General features: G+C 39.8%; 1 protein-coding gene across 1 annotated transcript in view; it reads right to left on the bottom strand.

Annotated features, from left to right (window-relative positions):
- Nucleotides 1–12,061, bottom strand: part of SNAPIN (SNAP associated protein) — a 221,354-nt gene extending 209,293 nt beyond the window's left edge. The window contains exon 1 of the mRNA XM_044079967.1: nucleotides 11,920–12,061. Coding sequence (XP_043935902.1) covers nucleotides 11,920–12,035 — 116 coding nt within the window. The 5' untranslated portion in view covers nucleotides 12,036–12,061. The remainder of the gene's footprint in view (nucleotides 1–11,919) is intronic.
- Nucleotides 12,062–24,886: the final 12,825 nt, after the last annotated feature.

Here is a 24,886-nt window from a genome sequence, read left to right as displayed (position 1 = left end):
GCCGAAAGACACGACAACATTAAATGTCTTTCTTTCTCATGTCTATATTTCATATTTTGTCTTCATGTATCTCCTGCTCCTCTCGTTTCTCCTCACTTTCGGGACTAGTTGTTCCACTATGCTGTGGTATAACCTGTGTTGGACTTTCGACACTGAATCCTTCACTTTGCAAATATTCCATAACTTCAGCTTCTATTTTTTTTCCTCTTTGTGATCTTATTTTTTATTGTGAAATTTTCCATACCCGATGCCTTTGTCTGTACTTCTTTTCCAATATCTTTGGGGCTGCCTTTTAATTTGGCTTTCTCCTTTGCATAAACATTGCATCATACCAGATCTCTCTCTCATGTCCATATTTCTTTTTTATACCTTTCAAACGTCTCTAAATTTTGTTTTTTAAATTTTTGCACTTCCTCGGTCACTTCTTTTTCCAAACAGCACAAGGTTTCTTGGTCTATATAGTTTTTCATGGATCTATTATATTAATAAACACAAATTTTTATTTGAAGCTTCTGATAGTTTTTCGTGTGGAAGTATTTTTTTTCCTCTAATTTCTCTCAATCTTTTGTATATCTTTTGTCTGGAAATTCTTGACTTCTTGCATAACAGTAACAATAGATAATTTCTCTCATCTTCATCAGTATGAATGCACTAATTGTTGTGCAAACTTGGCTGGCTCAGAACTCCACTGAGTGAACACCTAGGGCTCCCACTAGGCGTTACCCTTGTTGTGAGCCAGAGCGACTTCCCTTTCACAAGGATGGGAGAGCCAGCAGTGGCCACTCACTTCCATCCACCCTAGCCAGCTCAGACCACAGCACCTAAAACAAGGTCAAGTCATCTACGACATAATCAGTGATTTGTCTTTCACCACCACAGGGCTGCCTGGCTTATTTATTGCAATTTATTTACCAGAAAAATGTCTGACTGGGTTCCTCACCAACTTCAGAGGAGGCTTGGGAAGAAAATCTCCACAGTAACTAGCAAGGGCATTTGGAGTCTTGCACACTGTAATGACTTCAGTACACTTTCTCTGAAGCGGCAGCGCTATGACCCAGAAGAAAACTCTGCTCAAGTTAAAAATTATTCTAAAAGAAAATGATTTGAGATGACATGGCTTACACAGCTGTAGTTTCTTCTAAAACAAAGGGGTGCCAGAATACAGAGTTGCCAAGTGGAATTGTTTCTACCTGTTACTGTATACCACGGTAGTTCTTCACACAGGGCAACTTAAAAGGGAATGCTGTGGAAACATTCATTAGAATTAACACTTTGCTACATCAGAGGCCCCTTCTTTTGTCTGAAGTGTGAAGAAATTAAGCTGTGTAAACTGACCTAATTATAAATGTTAATTTTTTTGGGGGGGGGTTGTAAATTAAGAGGGAGGCGTGACTGTGATCAAGCTGTCTGCTTCAAATTTGTAATTAACTTGTGCAACGCAAAACTGGAGTGGAGAAGTGCTAGTCACAGTGGCTATATACCTCTGCAGTAGATGACTGGAAAGGGAGCATAACCAGTTCTGGCTGGTGGTAATCACTGCAGACACATTATTAAAAATTCAGTGGAGATAGAAAAGTGCTCTTTTTCTTTCACTTGGTGAATACTGTGATTTATTAGGCAATATTTAACATTGCCGTAAAGGGTTAACACTGTTTTAGATCTAGCTCCACAGAAGTGGCTTAAAGGCAAGCACATCCAGATTTCCAGATCCTACTGTTGTGCCTGGTGAATGCTGACAACAGACAAAGAAAAGAATCACTAGTTTATATATTGAGGGATCTATCAGATATCACGGAGATCCTGACCTGAAAGAAAGGAAGCTAACTCTACTGGCTTAATTCATTATCCAATTATGTTGTGGGAACTTTCCAGCCCCGATTTCCCTCCTCTGTGCTTAGTTTTTTTCTGATTTTGATGCATCCAGTGAGTGATGTATACGAACAGAAAGAAGGGAGTCAGTAATTACATCATTTTCTTTCCTGCATACAATCTGATCAGAATTTAACCAGTGTGTTATTTTTCTGCTGGATATTGACTGTTAATAGCCAATTTTGTAGCTGCTACCCAATTCACTGAATACCTTAAATTCTGTATCACTATTACTACTACATTAGTCAACTTCTTTCTTGCAGTAAAGTTGTACTTGCTGCTGCAGTTCACTGTGGGTAGTGTTCAGTTCAATGGATCAGTGACCCCAGACAGTGTACATGCGATAAATTAACACTTTTAGTCAGTTATTTTTGCTGACATTTAGTAGCTAATATGATAGGAGTTTACTAGGCTATCGACCTGGAGGTCATTTCAAGCCTAGCCATTTTATCCCAATGTAATACCATAGATACTCTAGTCAATATCCAGGATTGTATTTAGTAATGGATGCCCATGTCCAGGACGGCTGTGGGTGTTATCCCTGGTAAGAATTTACTGTGCCCTATCCACTCATCCAGGTTCCTTTGAACAGTATCATAGAGGTGGTCTGTTTCACATGAATTGGTAGCCTGTTCCAAAGATGTGGCAGTCGCTGGGAAACAAATCTGTCCCTCCAGCATGTTCTACTCAAAGTCGCAGACCATATTTTGGTCCCTGGAAGGGGTTGTTCTAATCCTGTTTGATTTACAAATGAGTAGCAAATTCATTAGGTTTGGGTCTGTGATAGTGATTGCTTTGTAAGCCAGGCATAAGTCTCTCCTAAGAGGTCTGTACTATACACAGTACAGTAGAGTGACAGGCACTTTAGTTGGTCTGTGTAAGGCATATGCTGGAGTCCCTTGAGCTTCTTTGTTAGAAACTTCTGAGGTCCCTCCCATTGCTGCAAGCGCTTTGTACGGTATGTGCCAAAAGGGGCATTATACTCAATTATGGGCCTGATTAGTGAGGAGTATAGAGGAGTTATAATCTCCTTTGCTCTACAGGCGATGCCTAATCAAGTGTGCTACACAAAGTCTTCATTACTGCAGCAGACACATGGTAGTCAAAGTTAAGGTCGCAGTCAACTTGTGATCCCAGATCACTTACCAGTTCATAGCTCCTTAGGATATCGTTGTTGATTTGATAGTGTAAAAGGACATTGTTTTTGCTGAAGGGAATGAGGATGCATTTCTTTGCATTCAGTTTGAGACCGTGACTAAGAAACCAGTTGTTGGTCTACATAAAACCATCCTGAAGTATACTGACATTTGGGGATTCAATAATTGCACCTAGTTTGCAGTCATCAGCAAACTTGGTCAGCCACAACCCCTTAGTTTTGACCTGAACTTCTGAGAAGTATATGACAAACAGTAGGGGGGCCAGCACTGACTCTCATGGCACCCTGTTGGTGACAGGTCTGCTGGTTGATATGGAGTCACCCACTTTTGATAAAAGTTGTCTGGTTTGTGAGCCAGCTGGCAACCCATCTTACAAAAGGGTTTACATTCAGTTTGCTGAGTTTATTGGTAATGTCCAAGTGTGAGATTGTATAGAAAGCCTTTGCCAAGTCGAGGTATGCAGTACGCACAAATTTGCTCTCGTCAATGGCCCTGGTCACATTTTCAAAGAAATCCACCAAATTTAACAGACAGGATCTGCCCTTGATGAAGCCGAACTGGGTTGGATCCAGGGTTTGGAGGTCAGCTATGTTTTTATTAATGAGGTCCATAATGACACGTTCCATGGCCTTACAGACAAGGCTGGTCAGACTTATGGATATATAATTCCCTGGGTCTGTTGCTAGGCCACCTTTGTGGAGGAGAATAACTGTTGCTATTCTGCAGGAACAAAGACTGTGGTTAGGCTATGACTGAATAGGATACTTCATGGTTGATGTTAGTTCATGTTCTAGCTGGGATGCTGTCTGGTCCCATAGAGTCTGTGTTTTTTTGCCTTGGACAAGGCTTTAATAACCCGCTCTTCAGATATGTCGGGTGGGAGGGAAGTTGTGGGAAAGGTTTGTGATAAGTTTGGAGGAGATAAGGGAGTGAAATTTTCACCAGATCTATCCACTAGCAGATTTGTTATCTCTGCAGGGTCAGTGTGTGTAATATTCCATTAGTCACAAGTTCGACACATGCTTGGGTCATACCTTTTAGGCTATGTACATTGCTGTAAACTTGGTCAATTTCTTTGAAACAGTCACCAAAGCCATGGACGAGGGGAAGACTGTGCACACCACCTACCCTGACCTAGCCAAAGCCTTTGACACTATTCCACACTGGGGCATAACAGATAAACTCTCCCAGCTTGGCATTAACCCGTATGTTACCAGATGGGTAGCTAACTGGCTCACTGATAGAACCAACTAAGTCAAAATATGGGAAGCCACCTCTAGTAGTAGACGTGTAACGAGTGGTGTACCTCAAGGACTGGTCTTGGGGCCTCTACTGTTTGGGATACACTTTTGTGAGGTGCATGCTAAAACCAGTGGTCTGTGGCTGACCAAGTCTGCAGATGACTGCAAGATGGGTGCTGTCTTAAATTCCCCTAGTGACATGAACATCCTCCAAGAGGGCCTTACCAAACTAATGACTGGTGCCAAAAGCATGGCCTCAAACTGAATGCAAAGAAATGCATGATTATCCCCTTTGAGGTAAATGGCATTCCCACTAATCATCACATTAATAACAGCATACTAAGCATGCAATCAGTCGTGAAGAACTTGGATACCCAGGTTGACAGCAACCTGACTTTTGACCACCACATTGCTTCCATTGTAAGAAAGGCTTTCTACATGGCCCACCTCATGCATAATGGTATTTCATCCAGGAACAAGGAGGTCATAACATTCTTATACTCCTCCCTTATCAGAACCATTATAGAATACAATGCACCATTTGGCATGTGCCTTGCCAAGCACATGCAGCAGCTAGAGAGACCACAGAGGTTCCTGACCAGGAAAAAACAGGGTCTCAAACACCTATCCTATACAAATAGGCTAAAACCCCTGTCCCTCTACTCAGTCTCACACAGATTGCTCAGAGGTGACCCATGTCTGGCATATAAAGCCATCTTAGACCCAGCCTCGATGGAGTGGTTGCATATCCGTAAGTCAAACTCCACTCATGCAACCCGCATGCAAGGCCTCAACCTGGTCTGTGACATTAATAGAACTTGTTGGCGGGATAGATTTGTGTCCCAAAGACTTCCCCATCTGTGGAATAGACTCCCTATCCATGTCAAGCAGAGTACCTCTTTAAGAGGAACCTGGATGACTGGATGGGAAACAGAAAATACACCCCTGGGATCCCACCGGTGTCCCTGCTGGACAGGGGAAACCTGTGCTGACTTTGTGGGAACATGGACAAAATTCTTGGCTAGGCTTATAAGGGCCTCCGGGCCAATAGTCTAGTATCATCCTACGAATCTATGACCCTATGTAAAAGGCCTTGTACTTATCCTTGGCTGTGCTTGCCAAGTTTTTCTCAAATATGCCCTTAGAGGATTTGACATGTTGTCTCATTTGGCTGTTGACACTAAGGAAGATGCTTTTCCATTGTTGGAGCCTCGCATTTGTTCTCCTTGAACAGCAAATTTTTGCATTTATTGTAGTTTGTTGATGCTGGATGTCCACCAGGGCAGCCTGTTTTTACTTGGGGCTCTGGGTTTGATTCTCTGTGCAACAGTCAAGTCTATACACTTATGCAGGTTATTCTACAGGACTTTAGTGTAAGCTTTGGTGTAGTTACCACTTCCAGCTGGGGGTGGGGCTTGGAATGTATTTATACCAATGAGTAGAAGGGTATAGTTTGCATTAAACTTTATCATAATAATAGTGTTAAATAAAATATTCTGTTGAATTATGGTTTACATTATCAATGATAATCAAAAACACAATTTAGCAGAGTAAGTACTTTAGTCAAACATTAATTTGACAATTTGTAATTCAATGAAATTTGAATAGGTTATTAAATCTCATTTTTAAATTCTAAATGTCTGATAAAACTGATAAAACTATGCATGCATTAATATCAGTATTTTCAGACTTTTGCAAAAAAAAAAAGGTCATGTTTTTCTTCTCAGTTAGGGCAGGTCTATTTCAAATGATACAATGTTATGTGTACTGGACACAAAGTTAAGCTTCACAATGCAACAAATTTAGGTTTATATTTGACCGACAAGATCAACTTTGCATTCATCTTCAGCTCTGTGTGTGTGTGTGTGTGTGTGTGTGTGTGTGTATACAGAAAGAAGGGCAGAACTCGCTCTTTCACCTGTGTGTGTGTTCTACAGTACAGTAAATTAACATGAGACCCGTGATGAGAGAGCTATTGAAAGATATTACACTGGACACAACTGGACTCTCATGACAACATAAACCCTCTTCATCATATGTCCATTTTTTTCTTTTCTACTCTGTGCTCCTGCTATTTTAGTTTCCTCTCTTTCAGATACCATCAAGACTACATAAATACAAGTGTACAACAAACGCTCAAAGTATCAAAACTTTGATACACCAGAACAGCTGAATCACAAATATTCCAATACACAGCATTTCAAATCACAACCATTCAAACCAGCACACAATCTAGATTTTTTTGCAGGGGGTAAGCCCCCTGCTAAATGTAGACCAACTCTGAGATTGCAATACAGTGGGGAAAGGGTAAATTCCTCCAATCCCCACTGTACAGTGGTCTTGTAAAAGCAGAGAATCCAGTACGTTCAATCAGCTGCGGCAGCTTTTTTGCAGTTCAACAAATTAACTTGTCAATGGGTTACATGGAACCCATGTTTTTTAAACACATAGATATTTAATCTACTGTTCCACAAAGTTTGACTGCTCACGCATCAACTGCCCAAAATTCAATTCCTTGAAGTAGTGATCAGCACCACAGGGATCAGCACCACAGGGAATCGGTGTTGAGATGGTATGACTCTGGGGTTGGTTTACATAAGTTCTGGGGTGTTGGGTGATTGCCTCTCTGCAAAAAAAAAAAAACACTAAAATGTTTGTTTTCGGGGAATTTTTTTGGTGACTTGCACTCAGTTTGATCTTTGTGATTTGTACTTTGGGAAACCACAGTGGACTCATTCTCTCTCTCTCTACCTATATAAACAGAGAGAGAAAACAATGCAGCTTATTGTTTACATTCTGTAATGGAAATGTAATGGTTCATCATAAGTACTAGGCTAATTGCCTTTGTGGGCCATTTTAAGCCTAATCAGTTTCCTTCAAAGGTGAGAATCAAACCCTGTATCTTGTGTCTGCAAGGTAAACACCTTAACCATTAGCACAAATAACTGGCAGATGGAAGCTGGAACCCAGATAAAACTCAGTAAATAGCGTAACCAACAGTTTAATACACGCCAGAAAAACTTCATCAGAATACAAAAAAAGACCAGAATTCAATGCATTTAAATACTCACACAATTAACAACCAATTGCTCAAGTAAAATCAATTAACCTAATAATTAAAAAGGTACATTCTGTTTTTAGTTAAAAAAACAAAAAGGAATTAATTTCCTTATTCACTTGTAATTTCCTATACTTTAAAAAACATTTTATATTAATATAATCATTAAGACCAGGGAACTTATCCGAGTTAAGTTTTATCTGCCACACAGTTTCACGCTGTTCTAAAAAATTCTTGTGGTCTCCTGCCCTGAGATCAGTGTGTGCAACTTCCAAAACTGAAAATAAAAAATTTTTTTTTGTATCCATTACAATTTTTTGTGTGTTTATACAAAGCATTGTTTTCGTCACACGTCTTGATACTATAAATATGCTCTCTAATTCTAACATTTAAGCTCCGAGTGGTCATACCTATGTAATATGCAGAACAACCAGAACATTGGCCAATGTAAACCACCCCCTTAGTTTTGCAATCAACATAACATGGTACTTTAAATGTCCTATCAAAGTTGTCTATCTTGATATAAGGTCCCTCAGAAATGAATCGACACATGTTGCAACTGTGGCAAGCATGCATACCAACCCTATTGGTGTTGATGGTTGATGGCACTGAAGTAGTATTTTCCAAAATTCCCTTTAAATTATACCTGTTCCTAAAAACAAATTTAGGACCAACCCCCAGTGTCCGTCTGATGTCATCATTACCATTAATGATCTTCCAGTTGTCAATGACAATCTGCCTGATCAAGGATCCATCAGAACTGGTGTCAAAGGTACACAAGGTGTCAACATTGTAACCATTCCCTTGATCATGCTGCTGATGGCCACTATTAAAAGAACTTGGAAAGTCTATGATAGATCTAAACATGCTGTCACGCTTGCTAAGAATCTCTTCACTAACCAGAGTTAACCCCTGAATGTCATACCCTGTTGTTAATTGTGTGAGTATTTAAATGCATTGAATTCTGGTCTTTTTTTGTATTCTGATGAAGTTTTTACGAAAGCGTGTATTAAACTGTTGGTTACGCTATTTACTGAGTTTTATCTGGGTTCCAGCTTCCATCTGCCAGTTATTTGTGTTATTTGTCCTTTTGGCGTGCTTTTTACCTTAACCATTAGGCCAATACCTCCCACCCACCCTAAGTATTGAATGGAGTTTTGCACCCTCAATAATCCACTGGCAATGGGCTGATCAACAAATTAAGATAAATAAAGTAACCAGGTTATGTAATTATTAGCAAGTTAAAAAAAAAAGGGACAGAAGATGTCATCGGATACTACAATTCTATTTTACTCAGATCACACTGGGACAGTGGAATGGGGTGAATTCCTAAGTAGGTAAGAGATTGTACTGTAAAGATATAAATATATTTTGAATCAGTTTGAAATAAATAGATTTATGCAAGAAGCAGAGAAAAGGTGGGACACTTACATGAGCTAGCTGTACAATTTAGTAGATCACATAAATTAGGATCATTTTTTCATTACTCGTTTCTGTATACCTGGATGTTTAATGTAAGGGGGTACTTTACTACACCTGAAGATTAAAATAAAATTGGTTGACTAACTTACAAGATTGGATAAAGTAATGAGTACAGTGGCAGCCTGTTGAAATAATAGCAAAACATGACATTAAAAAGATTGAAGTTCAGTACTGTATGACTGTACTTCTACCACAGAAATAACTCAAATTAATGTGGCTGCTGATACTGTTTGTGCTGGCCCAGTTTGTCAAAGTGCAGAGAATTGATGTTTATGGTTTGATCAGTGTTGTATTCTATTTATGTGACTGATCCTCTAGGACTGGATACTGTGATGTGGCACAGAGGGGTACTAAATATCAACATTGGTGTCAGTATCACTCTGTGCATCTTACTACAGTGTAGTAGTACAAAGGCAGCTTGTCACAGTACTACATTGGAAATAAAGACTTCCAAATGTCCTTGAGAGACCTGTATACCAGTGCAACACTGCAACAAAAAAAAAAACAAGCCAGTGAGATCTGGTCAAGGAATTCATTTACTGCAATCAGAAAACAAGATGACTGATTTATGGTCAGATTTAACAAGGGATATGGAGAGGCAAGATGGGTTGCGGATAACAGCTAGGTTGGTAAGGACCAGCTCAAGGATATTAGATCCCCTAGTGGGTAGCTTTACAATATGGTCCAGCACATATGTGTTAAAAGTCTTGGAAAGGTTGAGCATGTCCATTTCTGGAGGTACAAGCGTACCAATCAATGCTTGAGCAACTACCCCCCCCCCCCCAAGCAAGAATGTATTCCATTTCATACTTAACCTCCCAATGGTGTTAAGACAATCTCCTTGACCACGCAGGACACTGCTTGGGATTTGTAGCTTGCAATGAAGTAAAAGTTAAATTTTTAAGGGTGATATGAATATCCAGTCTGATGTGAGATGATGGTGTTTCTGACAAATACAGATACTAACCTGCCATCTGGATACAGCTTAGCTGGTGTAAAGTCTACCATTATGTAACTAAGGAAGTACTACATATTCTTTTCCACCTGTGTTGCATGCAAATTGGACTAAAATGTCACTTTTGCATGTTTTTATTTTATTTTACATTTGTTGACCGGGCTAGTCTAACTGGATATATGTCCATTTTCAGTAGAGGCCCAGGGAGATAAGCTCCAAGATAGGACAATGGAATTAACACAATAACAACTAGGAAACATGAGACAAATAAATCCTATTAACAGTAGCTACTTTTCTTGTAAATGATAAGCTTTCTGGCACACAGTTCCTCAGGGTGGCATACTGGCTAGCAGAATTCTAATAGTGGTGTGCCTTGGACAGCAGTGTGTAAGGCGTGGGTGTCCAGCAATATGCTGATGTGGGTGGTTTGTTAGGGGGCAGCACTCTGAGCTGTGAATACAAATTTTAAAATACTAGCTACACCCCTGGTAATTAGCAAAGTTATAATACCAAAATATTATACCTATTCTTACTAAGAAAAGCAAAATCATACAGGTATTTTTAGGCTTAGTGTTAGGGAATTTGGTTACTCTCATGAAATGCAACCTAACAGCAAAACACAGTTGGTACAGAGATTAAGATCTGACAGCTGGGACAGACAAAGGTTGCGAGCTGGAGCCCTCAAGTACTGGGTACGACTCCCCGTAATCTACCAGTGTAGTACCTCGCGGGCGGTTCTGCACAGGTTAGGGTGTGTCCACATTGACTGGTAGGTCATCACACATCTGAGTGACAAGAAACACCTTACATTCAGCATTTCTGCTAATTTCCACCGTCCTAAACTAAAGTATGTTTTGAGAAAAACACATGTACATTATTATGTACCATAATTCAGCATACCCATAATTCATCACGTAACACATTAATGTAATAATAGAATTCTTTAGAAAATAGTAATAACCATTTAAGGCACAACTACCTACCTACTAAGGTACTGATTTTCATTAGCTGCACTGAATCATTTATGCCTTTCATTGTTTTGCATTCTTTAACATACCAATAAACTTGGCTCTGGCATTGATTTTATTAAGGTTTTGTACTTCATTACGGTACTTTATCAAACTTTATAAACTTTGCTTGATGGTTGAACCTGTACTTATTTATTTATATATATATAAGTATATTTATTTTCAGCTTATATTGTATGTCCTTTATTTTCAGATATATTTCAGAGGATATTATAATGTATGTTTTTAAATATTCCGAAATATTTCGGCTGTTTTTATAATGCATGTCCTTTTTAAATATATTTCAGAGGATTAGTTATGTAGTTAGCATGTGTATGCATTTCATTGCGTTCTTTAATGTACCAATAAACGTGTTTGTGGCATTGAATTTCATTTTCGTCTTTCATATAACGTTCTTACAGACGATTGTAACTGACAGCCGGGCGTGTTAGGGGCGGGGTTTGCTACTGTACACCCCGCGAGATACTACACTGGTAGATTACCCAACCCCTTAGCCTACTGTTTGATCCTGACCATGACAATTAACCAGACATCGCTAACCAAGTTAATGAATGGCTATTAATATTACTACCCCCCAACACACACACACACCAAGTAATTCCCACGAGAAAGCATAAATCGTTTGTCCCATTCAGAATACCGCTGGTCGCTGCAGGTGCCCAATGCCAATCTATATAAATAAGAGATTACAGTCGTATGCAGCATACACACTGATCGATTTCTCTACAGGTAAACAATGCCAAGTCCTCTTGACATCTCGGAAGAGTAAGGTTGGTACTTGGAATTTTATCTAAAAAGCAAATACTCGCGGAACCAACCAAATGAGCAATGAAAAATCTGCAATTAATCGGTGATAAATGCCATTTTTACTTCAACCACTTCACTACCTATTTTAACGTATGCTGCATTAACTAACACATATAACTATGAGCGTGCAACACAATAACCAGGCTGCTTGTTGGTACAATGTTATTTACCAATTTCATACAACTATTAAATCAAGCAAATGCTCTAGACCGATAGACATAAAATCATCGAGTGAATAAATGACCCAAGTGAAATTACCAACTCAAAACATAGTCATGGACATGAAGACAACCTCTCCCCCTTGTTTTGAGTAAACAAGTACCTTACAGCGTGAACATGCTGGTCAAGCTGTTGAACTGCGGGCTTTAACAACTGCAATAACCCTTCAGCAAATACTTCCTTCCCAGAAGGTGTTTCTGCTACAGTAACAGCCGCCATATTGTTGGAAAATAAGCAACATAAATTGTTTGCGACACTGCACACTTGTCCTATCGAGGGAAAGGGTGTTGTGGTTAGTGTAGTTTCACTCAGGAAACTAGCACAAAAAAAGGCGTAAGAGAGAGTGGAGTAGCAACTGTAATAATAATGTGTCACGTTGCGCACATTTTTCGACTGTTTGTCGTAATAATGAACGCCATCCTTTGTTAAATCTTTAGTGTAAGTTTGTGAAAGAAACACAATGAGCGGTGAAATCTCATTAGCACCGCCCCCATTTTTTTCACATGTTAAATTTGTGAGAAAAGTAAGAATATTTGTTGTTAGAGCACTGGTGAACTTGGTTTTGTTCATCAATTTTGAGATAACGTTGATTTCTTTCTTCATTTTAAATTGTTTAGTTATGGGTCATCCGTAATTTTTCGGTCGAGAGCAATGCTAGAAAGACTGCGAGGGAGGAAAGTTTTACTTTAGCAAGCAAACTCCGCCCCAAACGATTTCTGTAACTTAGTCCCTAGAATGTAGCAATTGTGTAACATTTTTTGGTACATGTTGCAAAACTGTGAGGTATTTAGGATTTTTTTCCGTAATTACTATACTATAAAAGTATATGAAGTGTTATTTTACTCCATCTCCCAAAACATGTTAAAAGAACTTATGCACTCATCATAACCTTCCATGTGAGTTGTTCATCTTGCATTCATTCTTACAGATGGGTTTGAAGCCAATCCTTGGCTCCGATTCGGCCGACTACAAAGCTCAAGGCCAAGTCCCGCTCCCATGACGCACCTGAAGTTGCCTCATATGTTTGCTGTGTATAATAATACTATATATCATTCTATCACTCTTTAGGAGAAAACCATACAAAAATTGAGCAACCAGGAAAAATCTAGTATTGTGGTCCTTGAAAAACCGTGGAGGAGGTAGAAGGGTGGGAAGTAAGAATGAAGGCGAGATGAACAACTCACATGGAACGTTATGGTGAGTACATGACTTCTTATGTGAAGTCTATCTCGCCATTCATTCTTACAGACGGGTAGCGTCCCAAGCACCATCTTTCTCGGGTGGCTCACGAGAGTATGTTTTTTAGGACAGTAGACCCAAAGGAGGTCCTGTCAACTTTGCAATGAGTGATAAAGATATGAGTGTTTGACCAAGTGGCTGCTGCACATATGTCTACAGGAAGCCTAGCAGAAGATGTGGACACTGCTGTGGTAGAATGAGCTTTAATTTTTTGTTGTAAGGGCATATTAGCAGCTGAATAAAGAAATGTGATACAATCAGATAACCATTTAGACAGTGTTGTTTTTGCCACTGGCATACCTTTTCTGGAATCTGAAAAGGAAATGAAAAGCTGTTCTGATTTTCTGAACTCTTTATCTATCCAAGTAAAATCTGAGCTGTCTATGAACATCAAGCTTGTGCAGCATGTACTCTAGATTGTTAGTGTGTTTAGGAAAGAACACTGGCAAATCTATGATCTGGTTAAGGTTAGTTTCAGTACAAACTTCGGGTAGAAATGAAGGATTTGTTCGCAGGGACACTCGTCAGCATGGAAAATCAAATGAGGTTTTATGGACGAGGCCTGAAGCTCTGACACTCTACGGGCAGAAGTGATGGCTACTAAAAGGATAGTCTTCCATGACAAATATTTCAAATCACACGAGGAAGCTGGGAAAATAATGCGAGAAAGCATAAAATTTAGATTCCAAGGAGTATAAGGAGATTTCACAGGTGGTCTGAGATGAAAAGTCCCTTTGAGAAAGGCTTTGGATAGTTTGTGTGACATTATGTTTAATCTTTCAAAGCCAATGTGAAAGAGATAGCAGCAAGTTGTACCCGAACTGTTGCTGCTGCAGCTCCTTTATTGAAAAGCATAGTCAAAAACTCTAATATGGAGGCAATAGGGGCTTGATAGGGATCAATGTTATTTTGAGAGGCCCATATAGAAAATCTTCTCCATTTGCTAAGATATAGTTTCCTAATAGAGGACTTATGAGAAGATATTGGTATCTGCTGCGTTTCATTTGAGAGGTTATGGAACCTGGCTATGTTGGGAATTGGAGCAGCCAAGCTGTCAACTTCAGGGACTGAAGAGAGGGATGAAGAGCCCTCGACGAATGCGTCAGAAGATCTGGAACTGGGTCCAGAATCCAAGGGTCTTCCAGTTGATGAATTCGAAGGAAGGGGAACCAAATCTGATGCGGCCACTGAGGGGCTATTAGAATGATGGTCCTTCCCAGGGATTTTGTTTTCTGCAATACTTTGAGTATCAAGGGAGTTGGTGGGAATGCATGTAGGATACCCGGAGGCCAATCTTGTACGAGTGCATCCCTTGGGGATTCTCCTGGAAGGGGAATCAGGGCAAAGTAGCGTATGCATTTTGTGTTCATGTGGTTGGCAAAAAGGTCGCAGCAAGGCTGGCCCTACCTGTGGAAAATTCTGTCCGCTATCCCTTTCTTGAGGGACCACTTGTGAGGCAACAAAATTGCCCTGCTCAGTTTGTCTGCTATCATACTGGATTTCCCCAGGATGTGCGTTGCTAACAGCGCTGGTTGGATGTAGCCCACTCCCATACTCTTAGGGCCTCACAACAAAGGGGGTAGGACCTGGTTCCTCCTTGTTTGTTCAAGTACCAGACCATTGACATGTCCGTCTGAATCGCAATTGTTCCCAGAGGAAGAGTCCTGGAAGTACTGCAATGGTAAAAGTACCACTCTCATCTCCACGACATTGATATGCAGATGTGTCTCCTGTTTGGTCCATGTGCCTTGGGCTGTTCTTCCCTGAAAATGCACCCCCCCCCATCAGGGAAGCATCCATGGTCATTGTGGCCGCTGGTGGGGGTAGGACAAAATGATGACCTATCGTTACATGAAGAGAGGTCAACCACCACTGAAGATTCTTTGTGCATGTTTTTGTGATCATTATGAGATGAAATACTGGAGTTCTAGGTAAGACCATTGAGTGAATAACAGCCATTGCAGAATCCGCATGTGTATGCGACCTAACGGTATCGCTAATATTGCAGCTCCCATCATTTCTAACAATTTTAGCACTTCTGATGCTGGAGCCTTGTCTTTGGATATGATATTGTGAACCTGCTGATGGAGTAGTAAGACTCTTTCTACTGGAAGTCTCAAAGTGGTGGTGGTGGTCTCCAATTCTGCTCTGATAAAAACGATATGTTGCGATGGCGACAAGGCAGACTTTCCTGAATTTATTGTAATGCCCAGATGATTGCAGAGAGAGTGGTGTCCCTGGCTTGTATGAGCTGATTGCCTGGTGGTGGCGGTGAGGAGCCAATCATCTAAGTACCATAACACGTGGAATCCTAAACACCTCAGGTGAGCCGTGACCACTGCTATACATTTGGTGAACACTCTGGGGGCTGTAGTGAGACCAAAGAGCAGGGCTCAAAACTGGTAATGATTGGCTCCCAGCTGGAAGTGAAGATGATCCCTGGATGTTCTGGCCATTTTTGTATGGTAGTATGCATCCTGGAGATCTATCGAGCACATCCAGTTGTCTTTCCCTAAGAAGGGAAGTATCGACTGAAGCGTGACCATTCGGAACTTCTCTTTCTTGACAGATCTATTTAGTCTGCTGAGGTCCAAAATAGGTCTCCAGTACTCTGTCTTTTTTGGAACTAAAAAGAATCTTGAGTAAGTTCCAGATCCTTTCTGGTCTGCTGGGACTGGTTGGATGACTATTTTTCTTAGCATGTTTGGACCTCTACTGTTGCTTGTTCCCTGTAAATGGGTGGAACATCCGGGATTTTTGTTGTCAATGGAGGGGAAGTGATGAAAGGAATGAAATATCCTCTGGAAACTATACTTTGTACCCAGCTGTTGTTTATTTTGAGCCAGGAGTCTGGATACAAAGATAAGCAATCCCTGACTGCCTCCAGAGCAGGACAGTCGGGCCTCCTTTCAGGACCGCTGGTAGAGTTTCCCAAAGAACTGTTCTCTGTCACCCTGGTTTTGCAGACCCCCCTCTGCCGCGAGGGTGCCGTCTTCCATTATTGCCTCTCCTCTGCCCCTGGAGGGGGATTCACCACGTGTGTCCTGAAAGGCTCCTTGGGCCTTTCAAAACCACATCTTTCCTCCCCTTTGACCCTTCGGGTAGGGTCTGGTAGAGGTGGAAAAATGGAGTCCGACGGCAGAGAGAGTCTTTCTTTCCTGCTCACACCTGGTCAAATTTTCCTTAACTTTGGGCCCGAAGAGGGACGAGCCATCAAAAGGGGTGTTGACAAAGGATGACTTAAAGGGCTCCGCGACAGAACACAAGCGGATCCAGGAATGTCTCCTAAGAGCAATTCCTGTACCCACTCCCTACTCGTTCCATTAGCTGCATATGAAATGAGACGCAAGGAAGAGTTCACTATGGAATTGAAGGTAGCAAGCTGGGAGGCAACTTTGAATCTCCTGAAAAGTATTTCCAAGCTCTTTTAGGAGATCTCTTTGCAGTCTCATAAAATGAGTGAGATAATTGAATGAATGCAAGGCAAAAACCGCTGAACTGTACGTGCGCTTCCCGTATCTATCCATGATCCTAGAATCTCTGTTAGGAGGATGGATAGAGGAAGAAGTTTCCAACATCTCATTTTTGATGGCTGCCACCACCACCACCATGGCATCAACTGGCACTCCCTTGGAAAGAAAAGACTTTTCCTGGAGGGCAGAAATAAATTTATTAGGTCTCCTGGGGACAGGCTCCATGGTGTCCAGAGACTCCCACGCCCTTTGTGAGACCAGCTCCATGAGCTCATCGAAGGGCAGAGACACCCAAGAGGTAGAGGTTTGAGATCCGAAAGCCTTCAGGAGAACTGGCTCATCTTCAGTAGGGTTGGTGGACTACCAGTCACCCCTCTGCCTAAGGATTTCTAATATCTCAGCAAATGAGATGTCCTCAGAAGGGGACCTTTCTGATTCATCCAAGTCGGTATCGAATGTGAGAGATTCCTGTGGGGAGTCTTAAGTGCTTCCTCTTAAAGATTCTCTTCCTGGGAACCTCATCAATGGGAATTTCTGGTGAGGACTCGGAAGAGCAGGGGCCACCCAATGGGGCTTCCTGAGGCTCTGGGTCTCTATGCTTAGAAAGGATCTGTGCAGCAGAAGCGGACACAGGTGCTTTTGGGGAGGAGGTAGCCAGACCTGAAGTCATAGATGTCTTAGGAGACATAACTCTCCTCATGGCTTCGAAGGCACCTCTGCTCCGATGAGAAGGGGCTGCTGGATCCAAGGAAACCATTGATCCCTTCTGCACCGGGACAGCGGGCTCCGAACCAGAGGTAGGAGCTGAGCTCATCCGAGCCAAAGCCCTGAGAGACAAAGTCAGAACTGACATGTCAGTCCAACTATCCTCCCCAGACCTGACTGGAGAGTGTCGGCTCCTAGACTTCTCGATCGGTGCCGAGGACGTCCGAGTAAATGGAGCTGATGACACTGAAACAGGTGTCTTCTCCAAAGGCTCAACAATCATCAAGTCCGACTCCTCCAGCTCTGAAGGACCGGTATGGCTTGGAGGAGGAAATGAAGTTGATGGCAACACAGTCTTTGTTTCCAAAACCACTTGGGTCGGAGCTGATAAAAATTTTGCAAATGCCAGTGCCTGTAGCAACTTCTGCACCACACGATCCACATCCAAATTGGAAAGGCTGATCGAGGACTGAGATGAATGGAGGCACTGATTGAAGAATTGGTGGTTTAGGTACCTTGGATACTGGTTTCAGGACTGGGGACTGGCTCCGAAAAGACAAAACGCTTGGCTCCAAGGGCTGTGGAACCAACGTCAATGGTTTTCTTGACTTTTTTACTTCCAAAGAAATAGAAGCTGTAGAAGACTTTGAGGATTTACTAGACCTGTCCTGGTCACTCAAAGCTTCCCGAAAGGACGGTTTGAGAAGTCCTCTATTAACTTTCTCTTTCTCTCCTGAAGAACCCTGGAAGAGAAGGAATGACAAATGGAGCAGCTTTCCTGAAGGTGCAAGGCTCCCAGACAATATACACAATTTACATGGCTATCCGTAACAGATATTTTCTGTCCACATTTTGGACAGTTTTTAAACCCTGACCTATCCTGGTCAGCCATAATGAACTATACATTCTCAAGAAAAAAAAGTACTGTAGTATAACAAAGACACACCCCAAAACTATTTCAAATAAGCCCTGAAAAAAACTATGGGCTAAATATGCTGTGACAAAGTGTCACTATTAAACACACAATCTAAAGCACTGTAAATATATATGAAAATACTGTGACAAACTGTCACTGTTCAAAAGCAGACAAACTACTATTTAAACTACACTAAATATAATAGGCCTATAGAAAAAAATGAAGGCCAAAAAGAGCTATATCTAATTAAGAAAGGCACACCAAAGGGAAAGGGAATACACACTATAAAGCTATAAAAGCTAAAAGGTAACTCTAAAAGTTGAGAAATAAAGTTATTTAGATAAATTTTAAAAAAGAAATTTGTACTGGCCTGAACTATGCGAGGAGTCTCTGATCTATTGCAGTGGCAAACTAGATCTGAAGTAAATCCAGGTGCATCATGGGATAGGGACTTGGCCTCGAGCTGTCTGAAGACCTCAAGCTTGGTAGTAGGCCGACGGCTCCGAACCCATCTGTAAGAATGAACCATCTTGAGTTTGCATTTCCATGCCACAGTACCCATTATTGGCAGTCTGTATTCTTGTTAATCCTGTTTAAAGGATGGCAAACCTCCACAACCCCTCTGTGGTAAATATAAAGGGTGTGGGGAGGTTTAGGGGGACATCAATGCTCCTTATTAAACAGAATTAATGAAAGTATAGCTTGTCATCTTGATTGAGGATTTTATTCCCAGAGTAGACGCTCTTCATTCTGTCAACTGGTATAGCAACCCTCTTCTGAAACAATTTTAAGTGTGGGAGGGTCGGCATATAAATGTGTGCCAAAACATGTATGTTTTCAAATTTTCAATATAAATAACTACAGCTTATCATGCAAAACATGGTTTCATGTTTCTTATTTTGAAGATAATAAAGTTTAAAGCTTGGTGTATCAGAAAAGCCAAAGGAAAAGAACTGTGAAATTTATCAGGTTTTATAACACATCTTACATTATTGAGCAGCATCAAAAGACAACTTAAGTGTGCACCTAGAGTTTGCTTTAATGTAGAGGAAACTCTGTGAGGTTTTATTATGGATTGCCAAATGTCATAACCATGAGCCATCAGAAAAGTCAAAAACATCTGAAAAACTAAAATGGTGAAGGTCTTTTAGGGGGCAGGTCCACCCTACAGGACCCCAACCTCAATGTGGGGGTTAAGCCCCCCAAAGCAAACTTGTATATACCAATTCAAGGTTGCACACACTTGAAGGGAGAAATCTCCCAAAAAAGAAGGGAATTTCCACCAGTGAATACCTGGAAAGCGCAGTGACAGTGACTTGCAGTGGAAACAGCAATCATAGTTCCTCAGCATCTTTTGCGTCTGTTAACTGATGTTTAAGGAATTTTACCTCAGCGACCTGTCCAAATACTTTGGTACGTGACTTTCTTTGAGTCATTTGTACTTGATAATACATTAGCACTAGGTCCGTGCACTTTCTTTCATTTGTTATCTTCATAAGTGATAATGGCTTAAAATGTGTCAAAAGCTTCACATTTCAGGGGAATGTTATTATAAATACTATGAAGAATATCACAGAAATACAGCCGTAACATCAGAAGAGGAAACTACGTCATACCCTATGTGCAATCTTCTGCCTTGGCCATTTTTTGTTTGAATCTAGCCTTCTAGTGCATGCTTTATTTTTATATATATATATATATATATATATATATATATATATATATATATATATACAGACACACACATATGCGTGTGCTTTTTTTTTTTTTTTCCAGAAATGCAAAACACTGCTTCAGGAACAGGAAATAAAATTGTGTTTTAGCAAATTAGATAAGCTCAATAAGATTTTGCAGTAAGATTCATAGAGAAGTAAACATACTGCAGTTGTAACCACAGACAAAAACAAAACCACTGCACCAGATAAAGTCCAGACCAGGCTCCAAAAATATAATGCAAGAAATCCAAACAAAACCACTGCACCAGATAAAGTTCAGACTAGGCTCCAAAAATATAATGCAAGAAATCCAAACAAAACCACTGCACCAGATAAAGTTCAGACTAGGCTCCAAAAATATAATGCAAGAAATCCAAGCAGGGAAAGGATACGCACAGCATAAACCAAACAATGTATTTAGTAAAAAACATGTAAGCGCTTTCGTGTAGTACTCCTATGCTTCATCAGACATAAAATTCTATCACAAGCCTAAACATTTTAAACACTGTTAAACCAATCACTGCTAGCAACCTTTGTCCCTCCAATTAAGTAATTAGTGGAAACCAAGTGAGTTAAAGTAACCTTACGCTTTAGCAAAATAAATACATTTTTAGTATGTTCCAACCACAACTTATATAATAGATTTCAGATATAGTAAATAAAACATATATTACAGATATTTAAACAGTATAATATGCATTATACATAAACCATTATATCATGCTGTTGCAAATATACTAATGTTTTGAGAAATTTAATGCAGAACTGTATCAACAAAGGCTGAAACAGTCATGCCATCCACATAGTTAACTAAATATACACATTATGTGAAGTTTACAATAAGAAACTTGAACTGCTACATGCACACTCATCAATCAAATAAAATGTTCAAAAACAAACACATAAGCAAACAGAAAATATATAAAAGGTAAATAAAAACAAAACCAAACATCATAGCTAAATGCTGCTAACATAAAAAATGTATGTGTATATAAAACTACAACGAAAACTGAAAATATATGCATAAATAAATAATTAAATAATATATTAGGAGTATGTGCACATGTATAAACAGACACACCTATAACTACTATGAAAAGATGCATATGTATAAACAGACACACCTATAACTATTATGAAAAGATGCATATCTAACAGCCAAAGCAAAGAGAGTGTATACAAATGGGGGGGGGGGGGGGGTTAACAAATGTAGCTAAGTTTTCTGTCCCTTAAAATGAGTTTGAGTGATAAAGTTTCATTCAAACCCATACCCTTGTCAGTTTGTAGCAAAATAATCCATTTTTGCTCAATATGCATTGATATTGTAAACTTCATATAAGGTATATATTTAGTTAACTATGAATGGCAGGACTGTTTCAGCCTTTGTTGATGCAGTTCTGCATTAAATTTCTCAAAACATCAGTATATTTGCAACAGCATGATATGATGGTTTATGTATGATGCATATTATACTGTTTAAATATCTGTAATATATGTTTTATTTACTATATCTATTATATAAGCTGTGGTTGGAACATATTAAAAATGTATTTATTTTCCTAAAGTGTTAGGTTATTTTAAATCACTTAGTTTCCACTAATTACTTAATTGGAGGGAAAAAGTTTGCTAGCAATGATTGGTTTAACAGTGTTTAAAATGTTTAGGCTTATTCATAGGTGTGTTCTAGGCTAATGTCCCTGGAGCCTTTACAAGCCTAGTCCATAGGATTACCCTAGCATTGTGCCACCCACCTTAGTTCCCAGTGCCTCTGGCAAGTAGAGCCACTGGAGTGATCCCCGAGGTGAATTTTCTATTTCCCATCCACTCATCAAGATTTCTCTTGAAGAGGGCCAGTGTGTGTCCTTTGCCTGCTTGGATTTCTTGCACACTGCAGCTGTGACCTATTCATTTTTTGTCCCAATGCAAGTCTGAGTTTCCAAGTAATCCTTTTTATGATATACTCTGCTAACACAGTTTCATAGGATCCACGTAGAACACAGTTTCAATATGCATTTGCTCTGCCATTTTTTACCATCCTAATGCACTTTTGATTTCTTTGTCTATTCCTTTTCTGTTGTATTATGAATACAGTTATTTAGTCTCTGTATAGAGCATAACTTTAGTCTGTATGTTATCTACTGTAGGCTTACCTAAAAGCAAGCAGAGCTGCTAAAGCAGTCATTACAGTTAAGAGCTAGTATGGAAGAAAAACACACATTTCTTAGAGCAGAGTTATTTCTTATCTTCCCACTTTGTGGTGGTGTTCAGCACACCAAAGCATTTGATTCTCTTATTTCAATATCTGGAGCCCAGACTTCTGGAGACTCCATACCTCCCTCCCTCCTTTCCAGGCTGGGTATAGCCATACTCCCTTATCTACAAAGCTGGATCATCATCAAATAGGGGCTTAGGCAGGGTAATGGACCCCCCCTTACCAATTATCCTGTTACTTGGCTTTATCTTGCTAGTCGCTACAGCCTCGGACAGCTCACTGGATGAAAGTTTCTCTTTTCAGGGGTAGCCCAGGAGCACCATCTAATGAAGTGAGACTTGGGTAGAGTTATACAACAGACAAATGAAGGTTGAGATAATCAAATTATACACTACAGAAAGCATATCATTAACAGCTCATAGCCTTGCTGATCTGCACCAAGTGTCAAACTGTTGTTGCCCAACCCTTGTGCATTTCACACCTGTGTGCCTGCAAAAAGCAGCTAAACTGAAAATGTATTCATAGTCAACATATTAACCATAAATCCATAGACTTCATGCTGTCCAGATTATTCACAGCCAAATTACAAACACACTGTTAACAATCAACAAAACAAAGAAACCAAGGATTGTACCCAAAGAGCATGGTTCACATGATTACACTCATGTTTACTACAATTGATTCCTTTCTTTACACCAGAACTACTCTTGTATACAGGAATCAAGTATTTATACAAACAAAACCAGCACACACAATCATGTCTCAATACAAGAAATGTTTAGGTTATTAGCAAAAACAATGCATTTGTCCTGTTCAGCATTGTACTGGAGTAGCAACACACACAGTTATGTACTCCTTAGACAACAGTAGTAGTAGTATTCACAGGTACAGCTCTCAACCACTTTGCTCAGGAATCATAACATAATAGAGAGCAAAAGCCCTAATCCAGTGACAATTTTTAAATATTACTCCAATTCACTTAAAGTTAATAGAAAAACAAGTTTTGCTTCAACCTGCATTTTCTGAAAAATAAAAAGTAGGAAATTCTAATGTTTGGCATTATTGACTAATATAACCCTTAGTGATTTACCAGAAAATGAAATGTTTTATGTGGGCATGGCAAAAATCAGGGACATAATGCAAAATAAAGAGTAATATAGCATTAATTCCTGTTCAGAAATTACTGAGAATTAATTTTAGCGGTATGCATACTGGGTTAATTCATGAACAGTTAAAAAAATGCCTATGGCTTCTTTTCTAACTACTAGTGTCTGACCTGGTGTACCCAGAGGAAACTATGCATCACATTATTGTAGTACATCAGTATTTAACTCCTTTCCATAAATAATGAATTTATTTGTTTTATTTATTTATTTATCATTTGTTAACCAGGTTAGTCTCGCTGGGCAACATGCCCTTTTTCAGCAGTGACCCGAGAAGAAAAGCTCTGTTACAAAAAAGTTAGAAATACAGAGATTATTAAACAATTGGAGGAATAAAGTTTTTGTCTTATACATGGCTAGAATAAAAAAAAAATCATACAATATTTGAGAAATACATAGTTATAACAAAGGAACATAAAACAATAAATATAATGACATGGATTAAAGAGAAGTTATGACACACAGAAATCAGATTGAGTCCTCTCATTATTAAGTTAAAAAAGTAAGCCTAGAGAAAAAAATAAATAAAATAAATAAATCATGATACATTTGTTCTTCAGGAGTAGACTAATGTAGAAGATGAAATGAAATGACTGGAGGACAGTAAATGGTATAGGAATAGTCTGAGCAAAAGGTTATGTTACTCAATAGATAGGGGATAAGATGAGGGAACAACAAAGGTTAAAGGAGAAATAGGGTAGCGCCTGAGGAGGTAGCATTCAAGTGGGGTCATTACAGGAGCAGATCCAGGATTCCTTTAATGCTATTTTAAAACTGGGTGTGTTGTTAAATGAGTGGATGTGGAGAGGAAGTTTGTTCGAAACAGAGGTGACTGAGTGACTGTAACGTATTTTGCCAATGGATTTGTTGGGTTTCGAAATTTGCGGGAAGAGCTGGCCAGAGCCACATAGGTCATGATTAGGAATACAGGGGAGATAAGGTTTGCCAGAGATGGACATGGGTCAGGTGGAGCTGTGGTAGGAAAAGATGATGTTGAAATTCAAGCCAGGAAAGGCAGTGGTGTGATCGATAAGGGAGATTACTGGTGAATCTAGCTATTTTATTGTGAGTTTAAGTTTAGTAGACAGGTTTTTTTGGATGTTGGTAAATATTGGGGTGGCATATAGTAGGATGGGGAGTAGGTAGGCTTGAGTAAATGACAATTTAGATTCTGGAGTTAGGAATATTTTGTTCCTATACAGTAGTCCAAGTTTTTGGTGTATTTCTAATGCAATTATTGATGTGGATGTCAAATTTAAGTTCATCATCCATGTAAAGCCTGAGGAGTTTATTGTGAGATTCAGCTTTGATAGTAGTGTTATTTAGAGAGGAGAAAGAGAAGAAGGGCTTGAGGTGTTGGAGAGATTTAAGAAGAAAGAGTAGGAGTTTAGTTTTGTTAGGGTTAAGCAGTAGTTGATTGGTAGTGAGACATTTTTCAACCGAGTGCAGGGATTCTTGAGTGAGAGTGAGTAGGTGAGGAAGATTGTCAGATGTGGAGATGATAGTTGAGCCGTCAGCATATTGTATAAGAGTGAAGTATGGGTAGGATTAGTAGAGATTGTTAGTAAAGATATTGAATAACAGGGGCCCCAGGATGGAGCCTTGGGGAACCCCAGTTTGAACGGAAAGGAATGGGGAAGTTGCACA

Source organism: Protopterus annectens, chromosome 8.part0, assembly GCF_019279795.1.
Source record: "Protopterus annectens isolate FY-2018-M chromosome 8.part0, PAN1.0, whole genome shotgun sequence".
Lineage (NCBI taxonomy): Eukaryota > Metazoa > Chordata > Ceratodontiformes > Protopteridae > Protopterus > Protopterus annectens.
This window is presented reverse-complemented; position numbering and strand designations above follow the sequence as displayed.